Here is a 26,062-nt window from a genome sequence, read left to right as displayed (position 1 = left end):
AAAAAAACCGACTTTAATTACATCGACATGTAATACAACGTAAGTAGACGAGAAAAATTAACAAACGCACTAGTCGTCACTACGATTTTCATCATCAGATCCTGGTTCCCTTATCATGGTACACATGGGATATCTCCGACGAAGTTATCCCCGAACATACATATATATACGGTCGGATTGAGTACCCTCCTCCTTTTTTGAAGTCAGGACGTTTCATACAGAATAATGAACAGAAGTTCTTAACATCTCTTTTTTCATAGTATTTTACATATCTAAGAAAAACACAATAATGCCACTTGCAATAAAATAATTGTCTAGAAGTCACGTTTTAAATTAAATTATGCAAAAATTATTATTACATGAAGTTAAATTTTTGATATTTGAAACTTGAAAGAGTTGAAACTCTGAATTAACTCAATACTAAATTTCCTACATAATACGTTTTGTGTAATTTCTACACAATAATAAATTACATTTTTGTACAAAGTTTGACAAATACAAAACAATTATTATATAGATATATATATATATTGTGTTATTACTTAATGTATTGTCTGGAACAGAAAACAATATGCATTAATTTGAATTCATAGTTTACAGAAATTGTCAGTCTTGTCAACATTCAACTTCAAATAATAAACATTATCAGGTTACTTTTATTTTTTCTGCAAATACTGTCCCAAAAGAAAAACTATTATGACCTACTAAAGATACTTAGGTACATCTGCACGATATAATGTGCGTGCAGACTATACACACAGAGCTATTCATTACAAAAAATATATACTGTCTAACACTCATCTATGTCGCAAATTTACAAAGTACTTGCGCGCACGCACACACACCACATAAACAAACACATACAGACACACAAACACACACTAGTTTAACAATGTACGCTGAATTCATATTCCAGTTATTGTTTCTGTAAAAAAGTTTTATAGTCATATCTTTTTTATTGTTTAAGACTTGTATAAAAATATACATATGATATAAATATATCTTCCATAATTATGTTCGAAAAACCAAAAAAAAAACTGAAAAACCGTGGTGCTTTTATACATGTGTTCTGAATATCAAAATACATCCAAATGCAGACTACGGGCTTTCTATCAAACTATATTATTAAGCTAAACTATAGACGGACTTTTTGATACTCACAAACTGTATTTTTCTACATTATTTCAGTTGTGATCTGATTTAAACTGAATTACAGGTCATTTTGAAATTATTAATAATAATTATTATTTTGACATGATCTTTAATTACATGTATTAAGTAATTTTAATGCATTTGTATTAATAATAGACATATATCTTTAAACAAAATTTTACAATAGTTAGTACTACAACTAGATCAATTTATTGTTCCTCCAACATTACATAATATTTCGTTCATTTATTTATTTAAATGGTTTTTAATAGTGTCAAAAGAGTATGAATTTTTATCCAATGTGGAATGGAAAAGACAAGTTGAAGATTAATCGGCGCGGTAGAGATTACAAACTTCGTTAAGTTATAAAGATATATAATAAAAACCAAAAATTGCTTATTACTAGAATCAATGGTCACCCAGGTACTTAAAAGTGACGCTAACACCGTTTCGGATGTATATTCTGCAGTGATGAATCGATAATAACTCCGCTGTTACTGTTTAAAAAAAATGTGAGATCTTTTTTGATTTAAAAAATAAAATAGAACCTTTGTCATTATAGAAAATTTGATAGAAAGTCTTTATACTGTGTTATCCATAAATATATAGTCTGTGCTCATTCCGACGTATGCTGCCATTTTGTTGTCTTTTTTCGTTTTTATTAGCAGTATTAAATTAATAAATTGAAACGAAATATTATTATTATTTGTGTATATATAATTATTTTAGTTAAAACTATGTAATAGTCGTAAAGAATAAAATTCGTTTTAAGTTTACAAATTTATTTTACTTTTTAGCAATATTTTTTTGTACTTCTTATTATTTATTAGTAAAAGAAATTAGTTTATAATATAATTAATTAAGGATAATTTTCTCAGTACTTAATATTAGTGCGTCGTTTTTTTCTAATTTATTCTTAAATGTTATACCTAAGATAGAAAAGTGTATGTATAGACTATTATTAAAAGAAAAGAACGACTTAAATGTATACACAATGTGCTGTCAGCTTATATTGTAAAATTTCTTAAATATAGCCACAGATTGAATATATGTAATTATTTTTTATTAAAATTTAAAAAATTATATCTGCAGATATAGAAACTATTTTTAGTAAATTTCCGTTACAAAGGATGTCAAAATTAAATTTTTTTTTTTTTAATATTATAGTTATTTTTGAGTATCTATATATATTGAATATGTGGCAAAACTAATTTTGACTGATGTCACAGTTGGAATGTTTATCCTAACTCCACATTATCCTAGTGACGTAACTTAATCCCGGTTTCGTTATCCAAAAAGCTAGTAGTTTGCATAGTAGGCAAAACTAACCGGTTTTTTGGATATAGAAAGCGGTTTATAGACAAGTAACTACTTTTTGAGCACAATTATTGTGTTTTATATGAATATAATAAGCTGCTGTGAATATATGTAAAAAAATCAAAAAAAAAAAAACAAGAAAATACGAAATAAAATGAATGAATAATGTTTTGAGTTTTTCATTGTCTATTGCTTTAAAAGTACTAATTTTAACGTATTTAGATTATAGAACTGTATATCTCTTAAAAATAACTTTTAAAGATTAACACTTTTTTTTCATTTTTCTTTTTTTTATACAATAAAAACATCATTCAACTTTTTGAAGTAAAACTTCTTTACGCGCGCTTGACTTGAGGAGTAAGCTGGTGAATGCGCGACGAGAGCGTTACGAAAAGTGTGACCGGGAAAGGCGAACGGAAGGTGAGAGGGAGATATAAGTTAATGAAGATAGAAAGAGAGAGAGAGTTACGTTTCGTAAGTTTTACTTCAAAGGTGTGGTCTAAAGCACACTCGTTTTTTTTACGTCTACCTTGGGTTCATGTCTTTAACCTTAATGTCTCAAGTAATATTTCTTATACTATGTACATTATGAACACGAAATGCTATCACAGATAATGTGCGAGTAACAAAACTTATACTTTGCAAAGTTAATGTTTTATAAGTATTGTTGTATTTTGTACTTTTATTTAATAAAAGAGCGAGTTAATCTTACATTATAAACGTATTTTGCTTTGATACTATGTTATATTTATATCATATAAAAATATATGTCGATAAAAAAGCTTACTAACATATAAAATTACTAATTTTATCATTTACATAACTAATTATAACTATTGATAATTGACTAATTTTCTATTTTAATATTTCACGAGTATTTCATGTACTTAATTTTTTGATGGCTACAAAATTCAATACACCAATTTGCTATGAATTAATAAGATTAAGTTGTTAGGCATTTACAGTACAGAATGTTGGAGTTTTTATACGTAACGAAAATAACTTTCAATAACTAATAATTTTAATAATTGTCTATGAGTCAATACTACGGTTTGATAAAAAAAAATCTTTTACGAAGCTACTGACCAAATGATCATAGACTTCAGCCTGTAATATCCCACCGCTGGGCCTAGGCTTCTTTCCCCATGTAGGAGAAGGATCAGAACTTAATCCACCACGCTGTTCCAATGCGTAATCATAGACTTTATCAGCAGCAAATAAAATATACCCTTCAAACTTGTCCTGAGAAGGATCTCTACTGATTAAATAAAATTTTTAGACTACCGGGTTGCGAATAGACGTATCTGATAGATAAATATGTGACGGCGAAAAAAGTTGAATAGCTATCTGAAATTTTATTAGAATCAGTTTCACTTTCATCCTAGAATATAATTGTCTATGATCATGAAAGTTTACAGTCATTTTTTGTTACAAATACCTATATAGAGAAATTAATTAATTTTTCACCAACAGATACATTTGTGTGTATCAAACATGGTCACAGGTATCTAGATATCGTTGAAACACCATGTTGTAATGTTCGGATTTCGTACACATTATTTCGCTGACCTGCGCTTGATTTTTTCTGCAAAAAATGTATAATTTGTTAATTTTTTTAAGAAAAATCATCCAAAGATTAATTATCCTAAGTCAATATGTTCATGAAAAAATGTAACAAAAAAAAAACACCCTATTTTTTGTTACTATCTATATTTGTGTTTTCCATCTGTGTGTGACAAGGACGGGAGAGGGGTCAGAAAATTGTGAAATTCTCGCGACGCTATTTATGGACAGTCCTTTCCCATAAACAAAAACAAGTTAAGGAAAAGTTTACTAAGAAGATTTTGAGAAAGTTATTTATATTTCTACACGGTTTTAATAACCCATATTGTTTTTAATAAATTAATTCTTACTTGTAAAACTCCTCGCACTCCTCAATAGAGACGTCGCTGCTCAACAGACGAGAACCGAAGCCGCTGTTATAGGACGCATAGCGTTGCTGCAACAAGAAGGTACTTACAACATACACTAAAACTAAATTTTTGCTTCCCAACCACATAGCGACAAATGTCCTTTTCTAGTAAAGAATGCTCTTAACGGTAAGACTTTTATGTTATGTTCTATTCAATGAATGTAGGCTGAATGAGGATTGCGGATAACCAGGATGTCTGGCGCTAAGTTGGAGAGGCCTATGTCCGTAAACTGCAATAAGCTGAACTAAACTGAACTGAAGAATAAAATATTAATAAATAAAATAATTGTATTTGCAGGCAAACGAAAAAAAAAACCGACTTCAAATACATCGACAAGTAATAAAACGTAGATCGACGAAAAAATAGTCAAGTAACTACGCGTTATCAAAGATTACTCAAAAAGTAGTTATCAGATCTCGATAAAATTTATATGTGACCACATGATAAACATCAGCTTTCGATTAAATTAAAAATTATCAAAATCGGTACACCCAGTAAAAAGTTGTTACGGATTTTCGAGAGTTTCTCTTGATTTCTCTGGGATCCCATCATCAGATCCTGATTTTCTTATCACGGTACCAAACTAGGGATATCCCCTTTCCAACAAAAAAAGAATTATCAAAATCGGTACATCCAGTAGAAAGTTATGCGGTATAATACAACGTAGGTCGACGAAAAAAGCGTCAAGTAAAAACGCATTATTAGATATAACTCGAAAAGTAGTTGTTAGATCTCAAATAAATTTAAATGGGACCAATTGGCACACACCACCTTTCGATTAAAACAAAATTTGTCGAAATCGGTCTACGCGGTCAAAAGTTCTGATGTAACATACATAAAAAAAAAATACCGTCGAATTGAGAACCTCCTCCTTTTTTGGAAGTCGGTTAAAAAGAATTGTGTGGTTTTATCAAACCACGATCTAAGTGAAAAATTTAATGAATAAAAATACACAAATACCGCGGAACACTTGCATGAATAAGTGAGAATATAAATGCCATACGGCCAATGCGAGCTATAGGCGCCGCCATATTGGCCTTGGCTGCACTAACGCGACACGGTGCGACATGCGATAGGTCGTCGTATTTCAAGCACCATATTATTTTAACTGGTTGAATCAGATAACGTCGTACTGAGATATTGTGAAAGGAAATAATTACCTGAATATGCTTAATGAAAACTTGTTCAGAGATGATATTGCAGGCGACCCTTAGTCCCCTGGCGATGGCGTCGATATACGTCACCTGTGACGTCATCAAGTCACGTAGGTCGCAGTCGCGCTTCGGAACTAGTCTCAGGTTTATACCACCGGGGGGAGCTGTACCCTGGCGACATAAAATAAACCTTTTTTATATTTATTATATTACACAACTAGCTGTGCCTGCGACTTCGTCCGCGTGGAGTTAAACAAAAAAGTTATTGTTCAGTTTGCAGAGTTGTAAAATAAATACATTTCTAAAATAAAAGTGGCCTAAGTAACCCCTTATTACATCAGCTATCTGCCAATGAAAGTCCCGTCAAAATCGGTCCAGCCATTTAAGAGATTAGCCGGAACAAACAGACAACACCAAAAATGTTATTTTAGTATATGTACCATTGCATCCATATGTCTATATGCATTTAGTAAAAAGCAGTCATTTTAAAATTACAAACAGGCACACATATGTAGGCTAGGGAACGATCTAGAAAGATCTTGATCTTGATCGAAAATTTCGACAAGACTAGATAGACGTAGTTTAGTGACATAAAAGATTTATTTATTAATAGCTAAGTTATGACTTAATTGCTAAACACAACACAACTATTTCAGTCCAGGTGAGTCATCACATATGAAAAAACTGACATTATAATAAAAAAGTTTTAATAGAACTTGGTGGCAAACAAGTTCTTTCTTGGTTTATTCAATTCAAGTAACAATTACATATGATAATATTTGAGATATTTCTATTAAAAATAAAATACCTGATCGATGATGCACTTCATCATCAGTGTTATGGTTTTGTTGTCACACTGGTCAAACTGATTCGTTATCACGACGCCACCGAACATGTTGTAGCTGTGGAGATAAACAAAATACATAAATAAAATTAACAACAACACTCGACACACGTAAAAGCAAATACACAACGCAAGGACACACTTACGTGGTATATATCAGTACTAGCTTCTACCCGATAATAATACCTTCAAGAATATGTGTACAAAGTTGCAGGATGATCGGTCAAGTAGTTTTCGTGTGAAAGCGTAACAAACAAACTTACATTCACATTTATAATATTAGTAGGGATATAGTAGTAATGTCTTAGATTCAACTTATTCTTTATTATAATGAGTTAAATCTAAGATAATAATAATATAATAATAAGCTCTCTTTAAAATAAAGAGTTATATATCATGGTAAAACCTTTATATTATGAACACAATATATGCATCACATGACTTCAGCCTATTGCAGTCCACTACTGGACAGTTGCCTCCACAAGTTCGCGCAAAAATGTCGTGAACTCATGTGTGTTGCCCAAAGTCACCACGCTGGGCAGGCGGATTGACGCTGCTGCCCGTCTTCGGCCTGTGTATTTCAAAACCAGCAGTTTGATGGTTATTCCGCCATCGGTCGGCTTTATTAGTTCCAAGGTGGTAGTGGAAATGTGTTATCCCTTACGGCCGAACCCAATATTCAATCTAAAGATAGAGATAGGTAGTTATCATCGACTGCTAATAACTAACTATCTATCCTTTGTAGTTGTCCCAATAATTCGCATAGGGGACTACTATCTCCAGTTAGCTGTAGATAGGCCGGCTACCTGAGCTCTTCCTTACATTCCAGTATACGCAGCGTCACAGACGGCCTCAGTTATGTTACATAGATGTTTTGTAGTATTTAAATTTGTCATACAAATTTTATTCATATTAAAGTAATCTTGTTATATAAAAAATATGGACAAATTAATTTTTACACAGATTTTTTAATTTATAATAAATGATATTATTTTAATATGGAATCCATGGTAAACGGAACGGGTAACGGAACGTTTTAACACGACACGAAAAGACGCTACGACGCCATTACGCTTTATTGAATCGTTGTTTCGTTTGAATTTGTATAATTTTTTTACAAATCAAAATTCAAATTATACAAATCATTGCAAATTATAGGTACAATCATTCACCAAATTGTTTGTTTTATTCACAAGATGAGTAAAGTAAGTATTATTTCACAAGACACATATTATTTTTATTCAATTAATTGTTGCAAAAGAGCAATATCACTTGAACTGCTACTTGTACTTGAGTCTGCCATTATTTTTCACTCGAAATTAATTTTATTTTAAACAAAGAAAATACTTTTTCAATTAATAAATCTTAGTTATCCCCCGAAAACTATAGATCGGATATTGTTGTTACTAAAGATAACCAACGTTACTGACAGATAGAACTCTATTATTATTGGGACGCTTACACTGTCATTTTCATACGAACTGTTATCTCTAGTAAGCTATCCTCCCTCTCGTCGATAGACAGCTTTGAAGGATAAGATTGCCTATCGTCGACAAGTTTATTGGGTCAGTAAAATGAATGATAGATAGATATTTCTGTCTCTAGTAGGACATAACCAGAGATAGATTGAATATTGGGTTCGGCCGTTAGTCGCATCTTACGACACCCAGGGTCAGAGAGGGGGGTGGCTATATTCTTTATTGCCGTAGCCAATATATAACTCTTGAAGACAGATTATGAACTGTAATCACGTCATAAATCTACCTCCGACTTAACATCCAACTCGTAGGACCAATTACACATACAAATGTTCTTGGTGTGCAAAACTCTCACAGCCATGTCACAACGGTCACAGCCATGGATTGTACCTATTGCGCTGGCAGTTGCGGGTTCGATCCCCGCACATGACAAACATTTGTATTGGCCATAGAGGTGTTTGCCGTGGTCTGGGTATTTGTGCAGTCCTTGTGGGTCTCCCCACCGTGCCTCGGAGAGCACGTTAAGCCGTCGGTCCCGGTTGTTATCATGTATACCTGATAGCGATCGTTACTCATAGTAGGGAATATATCCGCCAACCCGCATTGGAGCAACGTGATGGATTAAGCTCTGATCCTTCTCCTACATGGGGAAAGAGGCCGATGCCCAGTAGTGGGATAATACAGGCTGAAGCAGCAGTGCAAAACTCTATTATTCTATACATTGTGAATTACAATACACAAGATTGTGCTTGCAAGTAACAATTTACATTGTTACTTGCAAGCACAATCTTACTTGCTAGCTGTACGATAACTAATTGAATTGATTCTGTTACCCGAGGGCGTGTGTACACAATTTTTTCTTGGTCTACTTAAAGTACGTTAGTCTGTGGTAATTTTTAAGTATTATAATTTTAGCAGCTGTGCAATTTACTTACACTCCAGCCATATACATATGATGTCCAGGCGGAGTACAGACTTTATAATAACGATCCAAATTGTTAAACTTTAAAAAGTACAAACAACTCGTTATATCCCACATATAACGGTACAGTACATCCCCGTTCAAATTTCCGTTGGGCTGCCACATCAGATTGCCATAACTACCGTAATTTCTCCCAGAATTACTGTAATATGGCATAATGAGCAATTGACATTTGTAGTTTAATCTGTCTTTGTATTCGGCTGTTATTTTCAGAAGTTTCGAGAAAAGTTTTATTTCTCTAGCAACGTCGGTTTGGAAGATAGCATTGTAGCCTTCTCTGTAAGGCAATAGAAGGAAACATTCGGCGTTGAGTCGTTGTGACATTTCTAAACATTTCTTTATCTGTGTCGCGGCTTGTACGAATGTTGATGCCTCGTTACTTGTACAAGCACCTGAGATATATCTAAAATAAAAATATATAGTAATAAATAATAATTCTCATTAATTAATATAATAATCTCTATGAAGTAAAGGCTAGATCCAATAGTAAACAAGTTCCGTCCGATGCTGTGCAGTTACTGTAGCATATGCTTGCAACACCCTGAACATCACAAACAGGTTGCCGACCCTACCCCAGACTCTCCCCAGGAGCTCTCTACCTTACTCACCACATGAACACAACACTGCTTCAGAGCTATGGTCTTCTCTGAGGTCGATGTACTTCTTCAGCCTAGCTGCTCCAGATTTTGATCAAGACTTATTCTGATCTGCGCTACCTTAATTGAATAAAAAATTCGTTAACTTACCTCGGGTGTGAATGCAAGTCGGGCGTCAACCACAATAATTTCATTGGACATCTCTGAGATAATTCCATAATGTATTCAACAATTTCATCCCAGTTCGATTTATTCTCATCCCAGTTATCTGTCTGTGGAACCAAATCCGAATCGAAAGCTGTCCAGTATTTGATACCGAGTTTCGTACAGAAATCGTAGAACGCTTTTAAGCAACGTTTGTGATTGTCTATTGTGTTGGTATTGTCGTCCCAGGATCGGCTGAAAATCGGTCTACCTTGGATGTCTGAACCTAATAGGATACAAAACATAATAAGTATTGCCATTAAAAAAAACGCGGTGAAATTGTGACTGTTTTGTTTTAAATATCAATATAAAGAAGTGTCTAATAGTTCTAAAAACAAATAAAAAAGACAATTTGCCACAAACCAACTAACAACCGCTCTGGTTTGGTTGTGCGAGTTGTCGCCTAAAACACCAACGATTTGCTAGTTCGATTCCCGCTCGGGATGGATATTTGTATTTGTATAAATATTTCATTCCGGTTTCGATGTCTGTACTTGTGGTTAGCCAGCGTTCCCGGTTGTTATCATAAATATCTGATAACGATCGTTACTCATAATAGTGAACACATCCATCAACCCGCAGTGGAGTAGCGTGGTGGAAAAAAAGAAGAAGAAGAAAAAAAGGAGAAAGAAGCCTATGGCCAGCAGTGGGATGTTACAGACTGAATGCGTGGTATGCGCCATAAATCAAAAACAAGACAGTGTCCGAGACAAAAAAAAATTAAAAAAATTACGCTTACATTAAAGCAAAAGACGAAAAATTAGAAATTTAGACTACTTTTTATTATACTTAATGTTAAATAGTTCATACCATTGCATCTAAATTCCGTAAAAGAAACGCTGTATTTGAGCCAATCCTCCATACTCCTGGAGTGTACCCTCTCGTTGGAGTTGTAGTAACGGTAGCTGTTCGTGTCTGTAGAGGTCGCCATGTTGTTGTACTCTACCTTCTCTATGCCTAAAATATTTTACAAATTTAGAATTTTATATATTTTAAAGAGTATTTTGTTACAATACTTTATTTAAAAATTTTAATAATTTTTTAAGCATATTAAGAAAAAAAAACGAAGATAAAAAAGTAAATTAGCGTACAAATAGCTTTCACCTTCTTGTACCTATTTTATTTTTTTTACTAAAGAATACTTTTAAAGATAACGTAATTATTAATATGATAACGTATTTAAAGTTGTATAAATATATGATTCAAAAGTAATTTCTAAAACGTAAATATCTAATCAAGAAAAGATCACTTATTGAAGACAAATATAATAAGACTTTTGAAAAATTGTAATTATACCTATACTTCACATATATATAGAAAGACCTTTACATTAAATACCTACCTAACAATTATATATATACAAACAAAATAAAAATAATGTATTTTTATAATTCATCTGCTTCATAATGTTTTTTATTTTGTTTTTAATACGTTACGTTATTCACCAACATTCAAATCTTAAAACAAAATTTTCAAATAAGTACTTAATTGTTAGGTATGAACAAAATATTCTTACCTTGAAAATAATCAACGTTTTCAGACGCCCTTACTTCACGAACTTTCTGCCTCTTCCCTCCAGGCTGAGCATACGACATGATTACTAAAATTTTCTCTTCAAAACGATCTACCAATCTCTAACAACTGACAGACTGACGGATGCAACGTATCTTATATAATATCGAGTGAATAGAACCAGCAGAGCGGAATTGTGTCGGATTGCTTATTGTTTTAAAACCTGAACGCGGCACGAAATACGAGTTTGTTTTAACAATTAATATGTGTTTATTTTGTATATAAAACAATGAAAAGGTAAAGGGCCGTCCTACTTTTAGATTTCACTTCAGTTTTTTTGTTTTTATAAACTTAGATTACTTTACTTATCTATATAAAGTCGAAGTGTTTCTGATTTGTACCCCCGCATATCCATTGTTAATAATAAGGGCCTGTTTATCCAGTTGTGGATAGTGCTATTTGACGAATGACAGTATCCGTAAGTAAAGTCTTTTATTCATTATTCACTTTTACCATTGAATCTTACTATATTTATGAAATATTTATATTCGCATATCACTTCCTCCGACCTCCTCAAGTTCTTGCGCCAGAAATGGCGCGAACTCGTGTGTTTTGACCATAGTCACCACACTGGGCAGGCGAATTGGTAACCGCAGGATTGGCTTAGTCGCACTGTAGACGCTGCTGCCCGTCTTCGGCCTGTGTATTTGAAAGCCAGCAGTTGGATGGTTAACCCACCATTGGTCTGTTTTTTAAGTTCCAGTTTGGTAATAGAACTGGTGAAATAGGCCCTAAAAATAAATTGACACATTAGCAAAACGGTCACAGCCCTGGTTTACGGCCGCGGTTGTCGTACGGTTGCGGGATCGATCCCCGCACATGGCTTTCATTTGTATGGGCAATAGTGTTTGCCGTCTTCTGGGCGTTTGTGCTTGTATATTATGTATTTCCGTTGAGTGTGAATCGTTTATTAAATTAAATATGATATTTATACACCTACATTAATATGCAAGACCATAGAAATACCTAGAAGTGTCGTTATCTACTGTATATATTTTTTGGACTAAAAAAAGAATATACAGAAAATTACACGTATAGTTGACTTATCCCTAGAATAGATCTTCCAGTCAACCAATGGTCATGAGAGAGAGTGTCAAGTGGCGGAGGAGACAATGCAAGAAAGAACAGCGTAAAGAAAATATTTAAATAACTATAATATATTGCATGCATTGCATATATTTCATATAAGTTACTAACTGTAATTTTTTAGGTAACTAGCGACCCGCCCCGGCTTCGCACGGGTGCAATGCTGATACTAAATATACTACAGAATGTCTTTATTTATAGTGTGAAGCTAGCTTATAGCATGGTTATTATTAACATAATAACAACAACATTCAAATATGCGTCGTTAGATTACGCGTTGTTACGGAATGCGTTGAAAAAATAAAGGTTCACTGCTCGTTCCCCGTAGGTGATAGCGTGATAATATGTAGCCTATATGTTGACCCGACTTCTTAATAATATTCGTGCCAAATTTGAAGTAAATCCATGCGGTACTTTTTGAGTTTATCCCGGACCTACATACAGACAAACAGACAAAAATTCTAAAAACCATATTTTTGGCATCGGTATCGATTGTAGATCACACCCCAAGTATTCTTTTTAAAAAAATATTCAATGTACAGTTTTGACTTTCCACCACCATTTTATTATATGCATAGATTATACATCGTTACATATTTACTAAGTAGAGGATTGTAAATTGACTTAAGAAATAAAGTGCTCCTTTAATTTACGTTTGAAGGCTATTTACAAAGGCTAATTAAATTTAAATATTAGATAATATTATTGTATACTCAGAATTTCAATAAACGGTATTTGATCTCTTATGTACCTACATTTTAATTTCTTAGTGCTAATCAAGCGTGTACCAAATTGCAATTTTGAACGATTCAGCCTGTAACATTCCCCTGCTGAGCATAGGGCTCTTTCTTCGTGTAGGAGAGCCAGCCCTTCTCTGTGAATGAATATTGCTGGTCTTTGATTCACTGTATCTCGAAAATTTTTGTACCCTCTGCATCAAAACTAAACAGGCAAATACATGCAATCTAATTCTATGAATCTGAATAGTTCGTTTGTTTATTTAAGCGTGCTTATCTCAGAATCTAATATAATGGTTCGAATTGAAAAATTATTTTTCTGTTTACATTTACAGAGGATAAAGGCTATTTTTTTTTCAAATTAACGCGTGTGAAACCGCGGGGCACAACTTACTAGCGCGGTTTCATATAAGTTACTAACTGTAAATTTTGCTTATTACGCACAGCCTGATCAATACTTCACCTAGGTTAATAGGACTACAACTATTTCCGGGACGAGGTGGGAAATGCTAGCCCAACCCCATCTCGCCCTACCCAGGCAGACGAGTGCTCACACGTGGTGGTTTTTTAGCCAGTAGGAGTCTGGCATAACCGCTCCGGTGCCCACGCACCGGAGAATATCTATGAGGTTAATAGGACTATTTATGAATCCCTTCAATGCGATGTGTATGTCCTTTGTGAAGACTGATAAAAAGACGCATCGCACGCCAATGTGGACACAGCTTTCTAATTAACTTTGAAGTAATTTGTCAAGGCACGTGGCTAATCGTAAACTGAGCGACAACCTCGAGTCACTATTTTCCTAACGCGAATAATTCATTATATTATAAATTATTGTAAGAAATGAAATTCAAAACAATTTAATTATTTTTATAAGTTAAATAAAAGTAGGTGAATAATTCACAAATCAAATGAAAAATTTATTTATTCGAGTACACCTCATAAGCACTTTTGTATCGCCATATTCCACATATTTTACAAAAGTGCTGTATTTAACTTCTTCATCAGAAAGGACATTAATATACATTGGACATCTCAGTTGCAATTTTACATACACCTTTTATGTGACGAAAAAAATATATATACAAATAAATACACAGCATACTCATCACATCACTACAGCCTATTGCAGTCCACTGCTGGACATAGGCCTCCACTAGTTCGCGCCAAAAATGTCATGAACTCATGTGTGTTGCCCATAGTCACCACGCTGGGCAGGCGGGTTGGTGAGCATACTCATACATAAGAAATTAATAAAATGGGTTAGGTTAAAATGGGTTAGTTTAATTTTTTGGTAAATAACAAAAAATTAATAATGGTCTTAGCTTCGATTCTCTCGTGATCACTATCTGTGTAGAGGATATACAGATGTTTGTAATGATCTAGGCATTTGTGATTATATTGTGTGCTTCCAGACCCCCGACACAGGATTAACATCCGAAACCCCCTAACCCCTCTAACCTTGTTGAGAGTGAAAAGTTTATTTAATAAATAAAAAATAAAACATGAAACAACTTACAAAAATACTTTATTATTTACATAACAATTGGATATAAGGCGTATTTGTCGTCACTTGTATAAATACTATGTATTTAAATGTCACAATCTGTCACTGTAGCTTGTTTAGACAAATACCTATTTTATACAATTAGGTCGGCAAACAAGCGTACGGCTCACCTGATGGTAAGCAATTACCGTAGGTTATAGACGTCTGCAACACCATAGATGGAGACACATGGTAACAGGCTGTCCATTAATCACGTTAGACTTAAAAAGGGGTGGGGGTAGTACGATTTTAACGTGTTTTTTATTTTTTCGTCAAACGCGCGATTTACAAACCCGAAAAGCGGCGTGTAGTGTGACCTTGACGAAGAAATGTTGAAGAAAGTCTAATCCGTGGTCCGAGGACAATGTACATTGAATATGTCCATGTACTAGTACAATATATGCTTTTCGCATGATTACACAATGCCTTTAATATTATTTGTATGCCAGTCAAAAACAACGTGCAACCTTTCTGTCTAAACATTTTTGTCGCGGTCCTTAGTTTCAGAATAAAACTAAATTATACTTTATACCTGCATTTAAAGATAATATTCTAAAAACTTAAGATTCTTTGTACGAATATGTAAAAACTACACGTGATTTTTTTGGGTTCGTCTTAAGCCTCATCACGTATCACCAAACGTATGTTGACATTGTCAAAAGATTAACTTTAATTACAGGTGTAATCTGAATAAATTTTGGTGAACAAAACATTCAACGAAAAAAAAAACACAAGTTATATTTTTCCGAATCCCCCTTTTCGAGCCTAGCTTGATTGACGGACGATCTCTTAGTATTTTGTCACAATGTCACCTAATATAACCTTTAATTAAAACTACAGATACAAAAACATCCAGATCAATCGTACAATAACCGCAAAAAATATCACTAAAATCGGTATCGGAACCATTTTCTTTTGCCGCCTAACACCTGACACTTCGCCTTTCTTCAAAGGCTGCGTAAGACCCGCCATCTTGGGTTTATCTATGGGTTCTCCCACCATAGAGAATTTAGTTGCATTTATTATTTTAACTGTGAGCATTTTTCCCATATATTTCTCAACTTTCGGTACTAAAACTTGCTCGTAAAACTCGTTATGAGCGACGTAGTAATTCTTGTCGTGCGACACGTCTGTTACGAGAACTTCTTGGACTTCCCCCACTTTGTGACCGTACGGTTCGTACGATCGGAACAATTCCGATAGTTGTTTCGTACGTTTCTTTACTTCTTGTCCTGGTACCTGGTTAGGAAATAGTTGATTTTTTATTAGTTAAACAAATGAAAAAAAAAAAATTATAAAAACTAAACTGTTATGGTCGTAGTTCTAGCATGCTATTAAGAATTTTTTTATTTTACTAATTTCTTATGTCGGTATGTTATTTTTTATAAAGTTGATTGTTTAATATGTCTATATATCTTTTAAACTTTTTTTTCAATATGATTAATTGAATTCATCGCTAATTTCAAGATCAACCGAACCTATTTCAAAAATCATTTGCGGTGAAAATAATTTTTGAATTTTTTATAAAGAAAAAAACATCATACAACGACCAGCGCAACCACCTAATCATAACTCTTAAATAATATAAAAATTCAAAACGGATAAAACCACGACCTACCCTAAACTCAAAAATTATATATTCAAACACGACCTAATTCGAATTTAACGATACGTAAGCAAAACGAATCGTTTTCCAAATACAGGAACCTAAAACAACCTACTAAATACACCTACCGCTACCACCACCTACCACCTACTAAGAAAAAACTGCTTTGTGCGATAAGGCCGCCTTTTGTACTTTTTCTTGCTTTTGTAAAAAAAAATCTGATTTACAATAAAGTTTATTATTACTAACAACTTACTCTTTGCATTCTAGCTGCTGGAGTCCCCGGTCTCGGAAAGAATTGGTTTATGAATAAAGAGGGGAACTTGTATTTTTCACACAACGTCATCGTGTCCTCGAAATCCTCTTCCGTTTCCGTCGGGAAGCCGCAGATTATATCCGTCGCTATCGTCATACCCGGCACTCTGGATGACAAAAAAAAACAAGTGTGCTTTAGACCACACGATTGAAATAAAACTCGTTTAGCTCCATCTAAATTATATCTCCCTCTCAACTTTCGTTCGCCCGATCACACTTTTCGTAACGCTCTCATCACGCATTCACCAGCTTATTCCCAAGTCAAGCGTGCGTAAAGAAATTTTATAATATTATTTTAATGGTCTAAAAACGTAGAAATTTGGTAATTTGTATTTACCAATATTAATTCTATGCCTCATGTGATGTGATATGAGTCGCATTATACTCTTTTAGAGTGACCCCTTATATAAATTTAACATGGGCATTATCAAAAAAAAAAATAACGAATATTTTGGTTCAATTCACGTTTTAAGTTACAGAATATTTTTTTTAAAAGCGATATAATCCATTTAAAAAACTCGTGAATATCGATAAATGACAAGTTGTACCCCTTTGTCGGTCATAATCATCCAAAACTTTAAGTATTGAATACTTTCCGTGCTTTCATTGTAGATAACGATCCAACCCATCTATGTGAAGTGAGAGAACTTGACATTAGTATCACGCTACAGGCTGCAATAAACAATGAATCAAATGAAATAATAATAAATACTAACTTTTCTCTGAGGAAATCGACAACTTTCTCAAAATCCGCTCTAGTATATTCCCGCTTCATATCTGACAATACTTTGTCGCTACCGGACTGGACCGGGACATGGAGGAACCTGAAAAAATTATAATAAATGTAGGCTACTTGGCATTTATTATTCAATTATATACATATATTTATTTATTATTTTAGATTTATTTCAAAGCCAGCAGTTGGATGGTTATCCCGCCACCGGTCGGCTTTTTTAAGTTCCAAGATGGTAGCGGAACTGTGTTATCCCTTAGTCGCTTCTTACGACACCCACGGGAAGAGAGGGGGTGGCTATATTCTTTAGTGCCGTAGCCACACAGTACAGACGGGCAGCAGCGTCTTCGGTGCGACAAAGCTAGCCCTGCGGTCACCAACCCGCCTGCCCAGCGTGGTGACTATGGGCAACACACACGAGTTCACGTTATTTTTGGCGTAAACTTGTGGAGGCCTATGTCCAGCAGTGGACTGTATAGGCTGTAATGATGATGATGACGATTAGACTTATTTGACTCAAATTATAAACTGCTTCTTCTTTGGGAAGCTAGAATGGGACCATTTTGGAATAAACATCAGTGGAACGTACTTGAACTACCTAAGATTTGCTGACGACATAGTACTCATATGTGATAACCCAGAAAATCTGCAGACCATGCTCCGAGATCTGGCCCAAGAGAGTAAAAAGGTAGGACTAACAATGAATAAAACAAAGACCAAAATAATATCAAATAGATCCCGAATAAACATCAAAATAGAGGAGGAAGAAATAGAATATGTAAATTCCTATATTTACTTGGGCCAAATTATTGCATTTAACGACCAAATGGATTCTGAGATAGAAAGACGGATTGCCAACTCATGGAAGAGATTCTGGACCTTGAAAGAAGTGTTGAAAGGCAAACGGTATAACATGGCCATAAAAAGAAAAATATACAACATCTGTATACTACCAATACTCACTTACGGGTGCCAAACATGGGCAACAACACAAAAACAAGGCCAAAAACTCGTTACTTGTCAGAGGGCTATGGAACGAAGCATGATGGGCTACACTAAACGAGATCGCAAAAGGGCGGAGGATTTAAGAAAAATAACAAAGGTGGAAGATGTTATATTAAAAACAAAAACCCTGAAATGGAGGTAGGTAGGCCACATGCTCAGAGACACTGGAGATAAATGGACGAGGGATGTGTCCCTGTGGACCCCTCGATTTCACACCAGAAGAAAGAGAGGAAGACAAAGGATGCGATGGTCAGACGAGATCAGAAGGGTTGCAGGCCCATTATGGCAGAGGGCTGCATTGTCTCGAGAGAAGTGGAAGGAGTTGGAGGAGGCCTTTGTGTCCCAAAGACACGCAGGTATACGTTAGCATGTACCTTTTTTGTAATATTGTCGATCAACATGAATTGTAAGAAACATTGTTAACTATATCTGCAATAAAGGTTTAATAATAAATAATAATAATAATAAACTGCTTCTAACAGAGGGTATTTAATTATATTCATTCCTAGACTGGATTTTGAAGATCATTTTTAGAACTAGGAAGTGAACAAGTTGGTTGCTAGAAATTGCCTTTGAATATGAGAAGATTCTAACATATAATAAATCTAAACTCATAAGTACACTTGCCACTATACTCACTTGTAGACTCTTGGGTGGTGCATTATCCTGGCCACTTCCCCAAGGTGTTCCAGTATGTAGGGCGGGTTGGTCATACCCAGTCTCAGTCTGCAACCCTCGGGGATCACCTCCACTAGTCTCCAGAGCAGCTCGGGGAGAGATGAGCCAATGTCTCGACCGTACGTCCCTTAAAAAGTACCGAGTATTAGTACACTAGCTTTGTCCGGTGGTGTCGGTCGCGTTCATTAGGAAAAAATGTACTAAAATTTTATAAAACCTTCCTGAATAAATGACTATCCAACACAGAAAAATAAATTCAATTAGAACCAGCAGTTCCTGATATTAGCACTGGCAATTCTACACAAAAAAGCTAGCTCACTTTTAAGGCGAGTACCCGGCTCCGCAACAATGTCTTAAGGGTCATCGCCGATAGTGGGGACTGTCCGCTACTCAGGCATTTGTGTGACATTACGACGTCACTTGTAGTTATTAAGTACTAACATTAGTTATAAAGCTTTCATCTTTTATTTTTACTAAAAATTATGGACCCTTTGTTGTCCGAGAAATGAACTTCTTTTTAATAATATTAGTATAAATAAATATATACACAATACACACACGGTCGTCTGTTCCTACAGTAAGCAACTTAATGCTTGTGTTATAGATAACAGCCAACTGGTATATAGCTACATACTTTTTTTTCGATAAACATACTTATAAATAATACATATATAAATATATAAATAAATATTTATATTACACTCAGACTCAAGGTGGGAATCAAACCCACAACCCTCAGAGCAGAAAGCAGGGTCACTACAAACTGCGCCAACGGGCTAGTCGTATAGTAGTATATATTTTGTATCAACTTTCAGAGTTAATTGAGACAATGCACACCAGGAAATATCCTACTCAAAATCTGTAGCAGCCCAACTGGGGAAGTACCTCGACTTTTGAGACATTTGAGAGTTCACTCACCAGTATCTTCACTGGTCAGCCATATTTCACAGACACCCTCTCTAAAAGACTGTTGCGCCCTCTCCACAATTTCCTCTGGCGGGTAACTCCCAAGGTCACCCCTTGCATGTTTAGTCTTGCAATAAGTACACTGATTCAAACATCCTGTATTAATTGGTATTATCTCTATAAGTGGGTTTTTCCGTACTTTCGGTAGTAGGAGGGACGCTCCCCCCGCCTTTCTACCTTCACCGGTTTTCTTTTGACCAAACAGACGGACCGTGTGACCTGAAATAGTATTTTTAACATGATTTTCTTGGCCAACTATATAAATATAATAGCAATATAATAGGAACGTAGCACAGTTTACTGTGGAATTTCTTCATTTCTGTTCTGCAGAATTTTCAATTAAAATCGTATGTCCATTTATATTAATTATTATATTATATTATTGAGCTGTTTATACAGCCTACTTGAAACAAAAAAATTTTTTGATTCATAATTCATATACAGCTTTTTCCATCAGAATCTATAAAAAGCTAGTTAAACAAAATGATGAGCAATTCCAGGTGAAACGATAACAAACTTTCGCTCATTGTCAATTTTCCTTATATCATACAAATCATATTAACTACATCAACAATTACCTTTCAATGTTTCCTCAACAATCTCAACGATCCTGTCTATTTGCTGTACTCCGACAACACTGAGTCCTTCCAAGTAACCAACCCTCGGAGCACCCTGCGGCACACACCCTGCTACCACTACATGTATCCCACGACTTTGACCCAACTCTATTTCATTTCTAGAATAGGAAATATATATTTTTTTTAACTGAGGTAGGGCACAGCAAGCATTTCCTGCTCAAAATATGGAGCAGCCCGACTGGGGTAGTACCTCGACCTTACATAAGATCACAGCAAAATAATACTGTTTTCAAGCAGTATTGTGTTCCTGTTGGTGAGTAAGGTGACCAGAGCTCCTGGGGGGATTGGGGATTGAGTCGGCAACGCGCTTGCGATGCTTCTGGTGTTGCAGGTGTCTATAAGCTACGGTAATCGCTTACCATCAGGTGAGCCGTACGCTTGTTTGCCGACCTAGTGACAAAAAAAAAAATATTTAAAGATCCAGGATAATGTAATTTAGATTTTTGTTACATTGAACATTTTATAACACTGGAATATTACTGCGTCACTAATTGGAGAATATAACTGCGTCATTAATTGGAGAATATAACTGCGTCACTAATTGGAGAATATAACCAATATCATATTAAACGGCAAAGGTTAAAAAAATATATATAGTTGATACACTAGCCCTAATGTAGATTAACTGTCTATTTGCAAGGTTTCTAGTGATCCAGCTTAATGATTGTGGTGATATAATTACTTTTATTATATGTACATTTATTCCAAAAAAAATAATATCTATATCAGCCAGCTGTTACATAAAACATAGACATCAATATTTGCCTACGTTTGTAACACTCGACCATGTGTGTTGAAATGATTATTAAAGGAAAATCTTCTTTATGCTTTGCTTGACTTGGGGAGTAAGCTGGTGAATGCGTGACGAGAGTGTTGCCAAAAGGGTGATCAGGCGAAGCGTTCGGAAGTTGGAGGGAGATGTAAGTTAGTGAAGATAGAAAGAGAGAGAATAACATTTCGTATATTACTATAGGGGCAACTATAGAAGTTGTACATCAATCGTGTGGTCTAAAGCACAATCACTTTTAATTATTATTACTTTTCCATTCTCATTTTTTTTTTATGTCACTAGGTCGGCAAACAAGCGTACGGCTCACCTGATGATAAGCGATTACAAATACAAATACTCTTTATTGTACACTATCAGAGAAAAATTTTACACCGTAAAAGAAAATATAGACATGTACAAAAGGCGGTCTTATCGCTAAAAGAGCGATCTCTTCCAGACAACTTCTAGCATGAAAAGGACATGACTAAAGAATTAGACGGCATGGAGGTTTACATACATAATATATACATATAATACGTAAATATACATACATATACATACATACACACATACATACACATATACATACACATATATATCAAATATATATAAACATAATATATAAAGAATATGATGAGCCACCCGAGCTTTTTGCGAAACTCAGAAATGTGGTCATATTTCCTAAGTCCAAATATGAAGCGAATAGAAAGGTTTTGAATACGCTCGAGTTTATTTAATTGATCTTCCCTGAGGTCGAGGTAACAGGTGTCGGCATAGTCGAGAATAGGAAGAAGGATGGATTGTGCCAACGCAATCTTGGTGGGAATTGGCAAAAGATTTCGTAACCTACGAATGGAACTAATAGCAGTTAACATTTTACGACTAATTTCCATAATCTGTGAATTCCAGGTCAAATTTTGGTCAAAAATAATACCTAGATTTTTTACTTTACGATTACGATTACCATAGCTTATACACGTCTGCAACACCAGAAGCATCGCAAGCGCGTTGCCGACCCAATCCCCAATCCCCCCAGGAGCTCTGGTCACCTTACTCACCAACAGGAACACAATACTGCTTGAAAACAGTATTATTTTGTTGTGATCTTCTGTAAGTTCGAGGTACTACCCCATTCGGGCTGCTCCATATTTTGAGCAGGAAATTCCTGCTTTGCCCTACCTCAGTTGATTATAGATATTGATATATTACATACAGTTAATTATAGTTTATATAATTTACGACATGCTATTTCAATAACTGCAAATACCAATCATATGCTTACTTAAAGTGATCTTCAGCAGGACTCTTAACAGTGCAAGAGTTGAGCAACCAGAGCTGAGCTTCCCACTTGTCTTCTGTTAGCTTGTAACCCTGAGCGGCCAGTAGACCAGCCATGTACTCAGAGTCTGAGTTGTTGTGAGCACAGCCCCATGTCTTAACATATATTGTTTGGGTACCTGGAATTTTGATCATGACATATATTTTACCTATTAATAATTATAATAATAATATAATAATAATTTTATTTCCGACAAAGTCCATACAATCAAACAGCAGTATACAAAAATAATTAATAAAGAAACAGAGAAAAAATAAACATAGGAATATCAAAATACACACATATATATACAATATTCATAACCGTAACGCCTACCTTGAAATAGAAAAAAAATAAAAATAAAAATTTGCATGTATTAGAGTAAAAAAGGACATGGGTTCATAAGCCCGTGGATGTATGTCTTATTAAAAAAAAAAAAAATATTCATAACCAATTAATTAAAATTCATGTCAATATAGGAATGCCAATAATAAGAAAAATTTTGAAGTTAGTTAGGTTAGGGTTATTTTTTATTTATTTTTTGTAACGCAATAATGTCGATAAACGGTCTAATTTGGAATTTAGATAGGTTAGTTTTTTTTGTAACGAAATTATGCCGATAAACGGACAAATTTTGAGCTTAGATAATTCGATGGTTCTTAATCTAAAGCCTCACCCCTTTTAAGTACGTATGTGTTAAAAATTAAAGGGTTAACTTTACCATTTTATTTTTTATTTTTTAAAGTACCTACTTTTACTACAAATAATAAAGTTTACACATAGTTATTTTGTATTGAAGTAGAAAAATGAAATGATGCTTTCAAAAACGTAACCAGTACATTATTTATTGTTAGTTAAAATTAAATAAAAATTAGTAATAAGAACATAGTTCAAATATTCTAGGTTATACCTGGAACAACACTTTCTAATATGATCTTTTCTACTGACTCTGCTTTCTTAGTGTCCCGTTTTTTAGATCTTACGGTCACATTTTTTCTACTCGCATATCGCTCTTTAGGCGTAATATCCTGAGAAGATATTAAATCTTCAATATCGTCAATAATTTCAGATACGGCGCCTGGCATGTTTGGAAATTTGACGTTTTAAAATTGACATTTGATATTGGTAATAAACAGAATGGCCGCGCTCCACTAAGCGTCCGCAACGCCCGCAAAGCCCATTCTATCATTCCACCTATATCTTGTTTTTTTGGAAGAGTCCTATTTGGTAAACAAACCGCTGTCAATCGTAATTCACGTTTTTTCCGCATTTATCACTCACTTTCACAACATATTAGCTTACGGACACTTGTAAAACTCCATTTACTATTTATTTCACTAAAAACAAATATCAATTTATCATTTTAAACACATAAAAACTACAAAATACGAATTCCGAGAGTACAGATAACTAATATTTTCGAATATGACATTTCAATATCTTTTTTTATAAGGCAAATAGGGATGTGGTCATAATATTTTTAGAAGTGAATGAGTATAAGTGAATGAACAGCATGAGCGATAAAATAGGCCATGTTGTTTAACTATATTTTAAAATTTCACGAATTCTAACTTGTTAAATAATATTACAGTAAAGCGATTTGTTATTTATTTGTATTTTGTTATTAATTGTTTTATTTTCTTCTTTTTTTATATTGAGCGCACAAAAAAAATGCTTAAAAAATATTGCAAATGTCAATCATTTATGGTAAAGTGTTCATTGTAAAGGTTTTATTTTATGAATATTTCTGAATATCAATTTCATCCTGAACATTTTTAATGCTATCCCATATAATATTAAAGTATACCACATAGCAACGGCATAAACGTTTACTGTAGTTCACAGGAAAAAAATTTAAGACTTTAGGATGAGACTTAGGATTACCCAATGAGAGCTTCGTGGAGTACAATGTTATTATTCCTTTTTTTAGATGTTAGAGAGAGTGTGCCGCCGGCGCAAGGTTTTTTATTCATAGTAAATACAAATAGTGTGACAATAATATTAATAGGGTCGACTTTTTTTAGACACAGGCGGACTGTCCACTTTGTAGGGGGGTTTCGGCCCCGAGTGGACAGTCACTGAGAATAATAATTATATATTAAGTTAGTAGTACTAACAAGTATGAATTAGAAAAATGATAGTTTTGTATCCAGGTGTTTCATTTTTGTTTTTTTGTGGATAATTACAAGAAGGTTTCTGAAATAAAAAATCATTGTTTTGTTATTTTTGTTTTACTAATCGGATTCGTACGTTAACAGAATGTTATCTAAAAACTAGGCAGGTAGATTTATAAAATCTTGAAACCTTTTTCAGCCCAAAAACCAAATAATTTCATGACATGGGCACAACAACCTACTGTCCGTCGACCAACCATGCAGTTGCAATAATATTTTTTTATGGCTTTTCTGCCTGACCTTTATTGTTTACATATAAAATAAATACAAAATATATTTTCCTACTTATGAATATGCCCACTGTGTATTTTACGTCGCAGTAGTGATGAATTCTCGGTTGACGGAAAACCTTACAGTAGGTTGCTATATCACTATGAAAGCAATATGGAAGTCAAATGAATGTATGAAGCAAAAGTCTGTAGTTTAGGGTTGCCATAATAAATAATATTTTCAATAAACAAATAAATCGATTAAATCGATAATCGAATTTAATATAATTAATTGCTTGCTTTTTATTTAGTCAATAACAATGTTTCTAAAATAGTTTATTTTTCACCAAAGTTGAATGTTTTTTTACTAAATACACTTTTATAGACTTTTTTTAGACTTTTTTCTTATTAATTCGATTTAACAATACTTTTAATCGATTTTAACAAATAATTGATTTAAAAATATTTTAAAATCGATTGTTCGTTAATAATAATTGTTTGTTTAAGACTAGCAACGTGTTGTAATCAAATCACCAACCGAAAATAAACTAGAAGTATATAATTAATGAATTAAAATACTTATTAAATAAACATTTCATCAGTTTATATTGATAAAACTGCAATTCACGAATAAACATGAATTTTTGGTATATTTGTTTTTTTGTATGAATTCTGTTCACGCTGGGCCAAAATGGACAGTCCCCTTTGTTGCCATTTATGCTCGATGCTCGATTAATATTTTTTTTCGTAATTCTGTACCTCTACTAATTTAGCAAAAATATTCAATATATTATTAGGTTTTGAAATAATTTGAGCAATATGCTAGGGTTAAATATTTGAACATAAAATGAATTTTATATTCGTCTATGTCTTACTAATATTGTTCATTCATTTGCTTTTTGTGTCACTTTACTATATATTCCGTTTTTTTGGAATAGTCCTATTTGGTAAACAAACCCCTGTCATTCGTAATTCATTGATTTTTATGATTAGATTTGCTGCAACTCGCT

General features: G+C 33.9%; 2 protein-coding genes across 2 annotated transcripts; both read right to left on the bottom strand.

Moving 5' to 3' along the window:
- Positions 1-3,812: 3,812 nt before the first annotated feature.
- LOC123659440 (xylose isomerase-like) lies at positions 3,813-11,295 on the bottom strand. Its single transcript, XM_045594655.1, has 8 exons — positions 11,217-11,295; positions 10,511-10,657; positions 9,647-9,926; positions 8,854-9,303; positions 6,405-6,498; positions 5,603-5,767; positions 4,383-4,468; positions 3,813-4,054 (listed from the first exon to the last, which is right to left on the bottom strand). Exons 1-8 carry the CDS (start codon positions 11,293-11,295, stop codon positions 3,958-3,960), a joined length of 1,398 nt encoding a protein of 465 aa, XP_045450611.1. The 3' UTR covers positions 3,813-3,957.
- A 3,311-nt stretch (positions 11,296-14,606) lies between these two features.
- Positions 14,607-23,754, bottom strand: LOC123659573 (threonylcarbamoyladenosine tRNA methylthiotransferase). The gene is made up of 8 exons (XM_045594781.1): positions 23,580-23,754; positions 22,634-22,808; positions 20,523-20,680; positions 19,897-20,163; positions 18,940-19,105; positions 17,279-17,386; positions 16,504-16,669; positions 14,607-15,880 (listed from the first exon to the last, which is right to left on the bottom strand). Exons 1-8 carry the CDS (start codon positions 23,752-23,754, stop codon positions 15,476-15,478), a joined length of 1,620 nt encoding a protein of 539 aa, XP_045450737.1. The 3' UTR covers positions 14,607-15,475.
- Between the last annotated feature and the right edge of the window lie 2,308 nt (positions 23,755-26,062).

This window comes from Melitaea cinxia, chromosome 14 (assembly GCF_905220565.1).
Source record: "Melitaea cinxia chromosome 14, ilMelCinx1.1, whole genome shotgun sequence".
Taxonomy (NCBI): Eukaryota; Metazoa; Arthropoda; class Insecta; order Lepidoptera; family Nymphalidae; genus Melitaea; species Melitaea cinxia.
The sequence above is the reverse complement of the archived record's forward strand: the minus strand, read 5'-3'. Positions and strand labels throughout refer to the sequence as shown.

Excerpts from the sequence above, each read along its gene's own strand:
- LOC123659440 (XM_045594655.1), bottom strand. The coding sequence starts at position 11,295 with ATGTCGTATGCTCAGCCTGGAGGGAAGAGGCAGAAAGTTCGTGAAGTA. Across the intron at positions 5,768-6,404 it reads TGAAGTGCATCATCGATCAG|GGTACAGCTCCCCCCGGTGG; the intron begins GTATTTTATTTT and ends TTATGTCGCCAG. Across the intron at positions 4,469-5,602 it reads TTTTCATTAAGCATATTCAG|CAACGCTATGCGTCCTATAA; the intron begins GTAATTATTTCC and ends TTCTTGTTGCAG.
- LOC123659573 (XM_045594781.1), bottom strand. The coding sequence starts at position 23,754 with ATGCCAGGCGCCGTATCTGAAATTATTGACGATATTGAAGATTTAATA. Across the intron at positions 22,809-23,579 it reads ATTAGAAAGTGTTGTTCCAG|GTACCCAAACAATATATGTT; the intron begins GTATAACCTAGA and ends TCAAAATTCCAG. Across the intron at positions 16,670-17,278 it reads GTCGATTTCCTCAGAGAAAA|AGTGCCGGGTATGACGATAG; the intron begins GTTAGTATTTAT and ends TTTGTCATCCAG.